The sequence below is a fragment of the Priapulus caudatus genome, unplaced genomic scaffold (assembly GCF_000485595.1).
Source record: "Priapulus caudatus unplaced genomic scaffold, Priapulus_caudatus-5.0.1 Scaffold699, whole genome shotgun sequence".
Taxonomy (NCBI): Eukaryota; Metazoa; Priapulida; class Priapulimorpha; order Priapulimorphida; family Priapulidae; genus Priapulus; species Priapulus caudatus.
The window spans coordinates 124,017-131,530 of record NW_014577760.1 but is presented as its reverse complement, the minus strand read 5'-3'; the positions used below and the strand labels follow the sequence as shown (position 1 = coordinate 131,530).

The 7,514-nt window shown below is 45.9% G+C and overlaps 1 protein-coding gene across 1 annotated transcript in view; it reads right to left on the bottom strand.

Moving 5' to 3' along the window:
* LOC106812909 (clustered mitochondria protein homolog) overlaps positions 1-7,514 on the bottom strand; it is a 30,832-nt gene that overhangs the window by 17,708 nt on the left and 5,610 nt on the right. Inside the window, 7 exon segments of the mRNA XM_014816915.1 lie at positions 589-667; positions 1,595-1,679; positions 2,070-2,139; positions 2,461-2,573; positions 3,265-3,408; positions 3,842-4,013; positions 4,917-5,152. Coding sequence (XP_014672401.1) covers positions 589-667; positions 1,595-1,679; positions 2,070-2,139; positions 2,461-2,573; positions 3,265-3,408; positions 3,842-4,013; positions 4,917-5,152 — 899 coding nt within the window.

Genomic DNA, 7,514 nt, shown 5'->3' with positions numbered 1-7,514 from the left:
AGGCTAATGAGTGGGAAAAGTAGGTAGGGGGGAGAGTGACTGTGAGTGAGGGGAGGAGAGGTTGGAGGGGAAGGAGTTGGAGAGAAAGGGCGAACAAAAGCTGATTTGGTTACATCTGTGAGGTTTCATAATGCACGTTCCTGAACTACAACTTTGTTCTGTTGTTCGCAGGATGCAGCTGTTCATCTGGAACAACATCTTCTTCAGCCTTGGCTTCGCGTCTCAAGAGATCACTACAGAGCGAGTATGGCCGGTTGACGCCGCTGCCTATGCCGCCCCCGTTATGTCATGCTCTCTCATTTCTCACTCTCCTTCTCTCTCTCTGTCTCCTCATCACCTCTATCTCTTCCTCTCCCTCTCAACTCTCCCTCTCCCTCTCCCTCTCCCTCTCCTCTCCCTCTTCTTCTCCCTCTCCTCTCCCTCTCCCTCTCCCTCTTCCTGTCTCTCTGCCTCAGAGAGAGAGAGAGAAAACACTCCAACTTTTTTTTCGCTCGAGAGAAACCGTAGATAGAAACCCCTCAGTTGAGATGTGTGTGAGACGGGCGAAGGGGGGAGGGGGAGAGATAGCAATAGGATTTGCTCTCTCACCTGACTCATGAGATCGATGAGCGAATGTGACAGGTGCTTCGGCTGGGCGGCTTTGGGGTTGAAACCCTCCTCAGTCGACCTGCGAAAATACATCGCCAAGTTCGTTACGAAATCATAATGTAATAACGCTTCCTACGGTAACCTCAAAACTAGTTCATGCTACGTTCCGTAATATGTACTGCACAGTGTGCGCGCAGACCCGAACTACGCTACGTAATGCAGTAAACATCGTACTAAATGCGTAAAAACTGAACTCTCCGAGATCGAAAGAAACTATTCCACACTTTTTGACATTTCATGAAACTTTGCCTAAATACATTTCAGAGCAAAACTGGTTGCCATAAAAATGCCGGTTAATAATTTATATATATAATATATATATATATATATATATATACATTATAATAATAATATCATTTATTAAACAGACACTTGGCACGAATAAACAATTTAACAGAAATGAAGGAGCACACACCGTATATAGATGAATATCGCTCAATTTACATACACTATACACTTAACAGACGTTTTCCCGACAAAATATCGGCCGTACATCATCAACAACAACGCAGATTAAGTGAGTAGGTATTGTGTCGCAGTTCACACGTAAACAGTCGGGGCATGATGACAGAATCAAACACGGTAATTGCGACAAACGACGAGCTAGAGACAAACGACAGATGCTGCGAGTGAGCCGTGCGGAAATTACGGGAAAATCAAATCAATAGGATAAGAGTGATAAGAGTAGCCTGAAGCTAATTAACACAGCAGTCAACATTACAAAGACAAACAGAACAAAAAAGAATGTTGCTATTGCATGGGAGACAAGGCAAAAGCAGAACATGGATTGTCATGATTGGGAGACAGTAACTCACAAATGCAAAATACAGAGGAGAACTATTAACGCATTCAAAAACATTTCCCAGTAGGCAGGAACAAATGGAACTTGTTTGCGATAAACGATAAACAGAATGTAGCAACAAGAGATAAACACGAGGAGACTCACTGGTTGACATAGAACCCCTTTGTTGAGGCAGTGAGATGGTATCGCTTGTCCTCCATGGTTATCACATACAAGTACATCAGGTCTCCTATACGACAACCAAACCCACCAATTAAATACAATTAAATATCTGTAATAGTATAAGCACGAATGCAGCAATCTGTCATTACAAATAAGAAATCATAATGACTGTACGAGGACACAGCAAGAGTAAAAGCGCTGATCCACTTAAATCCATCAATGTAATTGATCAGTGTAATCCATCAGTGTAATTGATCAGTGTAATTGATCAGTGTAATCCATCAGTGTAATTGATCAATTGCTCTACGAGTACACGGCATAGAACCATAGATGCCTGCGCTTTGAATTTACAATTAATTCAGATAATTAAATAATTTTTTAATTTAAATTAAAAACACAGCCGATTACATCGTCGGTTCCGCCTAGACACTTAGATTTACGCGCGAGGATGACTCACCGTGCATTTTCCGCGGCCCCGGGGGTGGATTCCACCCACTGAGGGTGAGCACTTTCAAGCAAGGCGACACCTGCAAAGCAACAAGACATGTTACATCACCGTGTACGAACACGACGCTCCTCAGCACCTACGAATATCACCGCTAAACGCGCAGAGACAGCGGGAGGTGCGCCGCGGTGCCTTCGAGCGACGACCGCAAACTAGACGCAATGAAACACTATTAGCAGATGCGATAGACTGTGTAGTACTCTCCTGTACTTGCACGTTTGAATGCAGTAGAAAATTAGCGGTGAATAAGACGGGACAGCTTCTAATAATAACTTTGCGGGATTACAGAGTGGGTGGGGAGGAACGTTATCGGTTATTGCGTCGATGAGACAGACCCTAGTACCTTTGTGTCCTTACAGATTGGGTGTAGCGGGGTGAGCGGTCGCTCCTTGCTGTCGGGGATGATGTAATCCGGCGGCGTACAGTCTACAGACTCCGGTCGCACCTTCTTCTTCTCTGTGGATCGCGGGAGAAAGGCACCTTCAACAATTCATCTTTTCACGCACTGTCTGATTGCTCTTAGATTTCGTTCCTTTTCACGACGATATTATCGATTCCGTGTGACAGCTTTGCTGTTTTTTGTGAGTGTGCAATCATATTTTACGGAATAAACGTACACAACATTACACATATAATACTGTACCACTGCCAAGGAACACTGAGCAACCCACAGATAAAGCCTTCTGTCCACAATAGACCGACTTAGCATCAAGGGTCATAGGGTGTAAATAAGTAAAACAATCCCCCCACCCACCTGTAGCTCAGTACCGGAGAGTATACTCAAATACAGTCAACCATGTGTTAGTCAACACATCTATATAGAACGAACAAGTGTCCATAATTGTCACTTTTGAGAATTCCCCTGAGTGGCAGTTATACAGTAAAACTATCTCTATAAAATAAACCATCAGAATATAAAGGACACTTTCGACATTTTCCCTCAAGTTAACGGCAGTTAAACCGTTAAAACCAGTTCTATAAAACGTGCCCCACATCTACCAAGGACGCTCTTTTTATTTCCCTCGAATGACCTTCACAAACATGTCTGACCGCACTCGCACTCACGATTAAAACCTCAAAATAACCGATTCGGGAAACTGTGATAGGTTCGCGCGCGAACTGCAGCCGCCGCCGCCGGCACGCTCACCGAGGATGTCGCCGTTGGTGACGGTGTTGAGGAAGCACAGCGACATTCCCTCCTGGCCGTTGTAGGCGTCGGCCGGGTCGAGCGACTTGAGCAAATCTCGCACGTGTCTCACGTGAATGCGTGCCTCCCTCGCCGTGTACGGTTCTGCAGGATAGAACGCAGACACAATCAGCACGAGACAGCAACGCACGCCAGCACTCATACGGACTGACAGCAATGAGGATATTTAGCAGCTAGTATAGATAAATTCCGGATACAATGCAAGCAGAAGTGAAACATGTACACAGCACAGACGTTCGGTACAAACACATGTACAGCTAGAGGTTACCTTTGACGACCTTGATAATTTACAGCAAGAGATTGCCTTCTACGGCCTTTTAATAATTACAGCTAGACGTTACCATCGACAAATTTGATAATTTACAGCTAAAGGTTACCACCGACGACTTTGGTAACATACAACAGGAGATCACCAGCAACGACCTTGGTGACACATCTGAAGGTTACCACCGACGACCTTGGTAACATACAACAGGAGATCACCAGCAACGACCTTGGTGACACATCTGAAGGTTACCTTCGATGACCTTGATGACGGAGCCCTCCTGCAGGCCCTCGACGCTCTTCAGCTCGGCAAAGTTGTCTAGCGTGACTCCGTCTAGCTGTAGTGAGAAGCAGGTGCGATGACACGTGTCCTCCCTGTCCATCAGCACCTGGTGGATCTCCTGCACCAGCTCCATCGAACTCACCTGTCAATCACGCAGAATGCGATCGTAAATCTACACCGGCGAATCGCTTCAGCCGGCGTCATTAAACTTACGGCTCCGTTACTCACGAACCGCCGCGTAATCAAGCTGTCAATGAGGCAGAGTCTTTTGTGCAACTGGATTGCCAGTGGGGTTGTGGAGGTGTGATGTTGACGCCACTACTACTACTACCTGTCAATCACGGGGAAGAAACACGATTTCCAATCTACCCCGGCGAATCGCTCGCGCCAGCTTCATGAAGCTTACGGCTCTGTCAATTACGAACTTCTACGTAATCAAGCTATTGAGATCAATCTTCCATGCTGGCTAATTGTTATATGGATTACCACCGCAACAAAAGCAACACGTGCCAACACGTCAAGCGCCTGTCAAAATTTACAACACGAGCAACAACTGCCATTTTTCATTTTCGTAATCTATACGGCAGCACTTGGATTACAGCACCAGTGAATACCTTTAGAAACAACTAATCTGCGCACAATTACCGTTTCGGAAAAGCACGATCGAACACACGTTACAAAGCAGTAACTTTTCACGTTGCCGTTCCAATCTTAGCAGCAGCACATGCAGTTTTTTTTACCTAGTGTCGAATTGAAAATCATTTAAAGCAAGGCAATTGTAAAGGTCTAACCAGAAATTTCAGGACACCGTGGCAAATTGGATGGGCACCAAATCGTACATTTCACTCGCTAAGGCACCCTGTATCAAGGCCACTCACTCACTTTTTATAAAAAATTTTCCTAACAGCACTTTTTATGTAGATGTACTGTAGGCCAGCACACGTGTGGGGTTATCTACAGCTAGGCCTCGACCGACGTAACAGCATGATGTAATGTGGAATGTAAATCAAAGCCGCGTAAATGAACCCACAGAGCGGTTTCTCACCTGAAGTTCGAACGGCTCGAGGCCGGGGGCGGCCACCTCGACCATGAAACCCGTATCCTGTATCACAACGACGTCCGAGTGCTGCAGCATCTCCTCGGTGATGCCTTCTGCACCGACAGCGGTGGCGCCATCTACGCCGTTACCGGTAGCCTCCATGCTGGCGTTGTTGGCGTCCTCGGAGCTTGCCTCGCATTCGTTACCGACGGGCGACGTCGGGGACGAGGAGTCGGACGCGGCTGCAAGAGAGAGCAAGATGGCTTCGTCACGCGCGACGTACAATCCGCTACGATGACTCAGACTCTCTAGTAGTCATTCATCATCCTAGCTACCTCAACGCACGAGAGAGGCGAAGCCACCCATCTCGACATCTACACGACGCGTCATGCACGACATGGGTTGAAATCAGGGATAAAATAAAAATTTATTTTTCGGGGGCTACTTTTCAAGCTCGCGTGCATGAAAATAGCACTCTAAAATTTGGTTTGCATTGAACTCTATGCAAATTTACGGGGGCTCTTTTTGGCATTTCCGGGGCTCTTTTTGGCATTTCGGGGGCTAAATCGCCCCGAGCCCCTGTGTATTTTTTCCACTGGTTGAAATCCTAAGGGGCCCGCGGGCCCGATGCCCGTATTTTAAGGCTCGAGCCTGACATTTCTAATACTAACAAGCCCGATGGACCCCTAGAAAATCCACCCCAGCATGCAAAACCGTCCACGGCCTATAAAATTTGCACAGTGGGCCTGTAAACCCCCTTACCTACAGGCCCGGCTGGCCTGTATATTTTCAAACTAATTCTACCCAGGCTGCACGATATCAAGTGAGGCTTACGTTCCCCCGGCAACACGTAACAAAAGAGCTTAAATTTGCACAGATTACACGAGATCAGGTCCTACAGTTTAAAACAAGTCGATCCCTATAGCCGTGGCTCCCTAAGTCTGGAAGCCCTCACTTGCTCTTACACGCATCATATATCAAGACAGTTGCTCACGCGCACGATAGCTCATGATGCCTTAAAATTGTACACTTCACTTATGCACATGATATATCAAGATGCCATACAGCTGTACACACTATATATCCTCATTCGTTCAGCTAAGTCGCAACACTGACATATTCTTTACAGCTAAAAACAAGCAGACTTCATCGATCAACCGTTCGCTTCACTAATGCTATTAAAGTGCCGATAAACTGCCTAAGCTCGGCAAACACCATGTCAGAGGAAAGATCTGCGCTCCAGCACATTCGCGCACAGACAGTGCGCAAAGTCGTTTATTTGTCTTTCCGTACACGATTCCCTAGCCACGAGATTATATTCAATCCTCATTCTGACAGTCGTGGCATCGCGTTCAGTGCCGGATGTACACACGCCGTTACTAACTATACAGCTGGGCTTCACCATATATTCTTAGCTGATCCAACAGACATTACGCATCGCCATTTCTGTAACCGACAGATGGACGTTAGTGATACGCCGCTAGATGCTGCAGTAAACAAAACAGATAAATAGTAACTGCAGTACGAGGCAATGTGCAATCTGTGGGTACATGTACTGTGGGTATCATGTGGTCACTGGGGGTCCACCAAGCATCGGGTATGCGAACTAGCAAGTCGAGATTGCAGCTAGCATACGTTTATTCTGTGCAGCAAAGAATCCATACAACAACGACAGACAAGACTAGGACTAAAGGCTAGGGCTACGACTAGACAGAACAAGAAATAGACTTGATGGAATCAGACTTTTCTCTCCACGTCCTAATAAAGCGTTCACTGCCAGCCCCGGTTCCGAGAGTAAACTTTTTTTAAAGTTGTGGCACGCTTTGCGTGTCAGTTCTGGCAGAGCGCTAACATAAACATTCCACTCATCGAGGCAAATCCTTCAATCATTGATGCCTCTCATCGATTTACAGCTTTAGATCAGAGGCAATTTATAAGCAGCTGCAGCTGGTACTACTAGCGATAGTTTATAACGATAAGCACCGTAATAGTTCTGCTGAGTAGAAGCAATGTCCACACATGCTCATCAGCTAAAGATTACATGATATACCAAGGAAACTTTAGTTCAACGTGACCACGAAAGAAGTGACACCGTCAAATTAAAGATATTTCATGTAGGGAAATTCACAGTTGACATAACCCCATACTGTGAAGAAAATTTAACTTCATACATTTTTTTAAAGAGATTCTGGGATAGATACTTTAAAAGGCTTTAATTTGTCTACAGACTGAATAAGACTTTCCCCTCACAATTCCACATCTTTGCATTTATATGTAATATTGCTAATGCACATGAAAATGAGCGCTGCATTTGACAACCCGTCTTCATGCTCGAAGGAAACCACACAAAATTCTACCATCTAAATCAGATACTCTCTTTCCATTTCCTTGGTCCTCTCTCTCGCTCTCTCTCTCTCTCTCTCTCTCTCTCTCTCTCACACACACACACACACACATGCATCCACAAACACATGTATGCATCCACAAACACATGTATGCATCCACAAACACGCACACGCATGCACGCATGCACACGCATCCACAAACACGCACACACACGCACGCACGCACGCACGCACGCACGCACGCACGCACGCACGCACG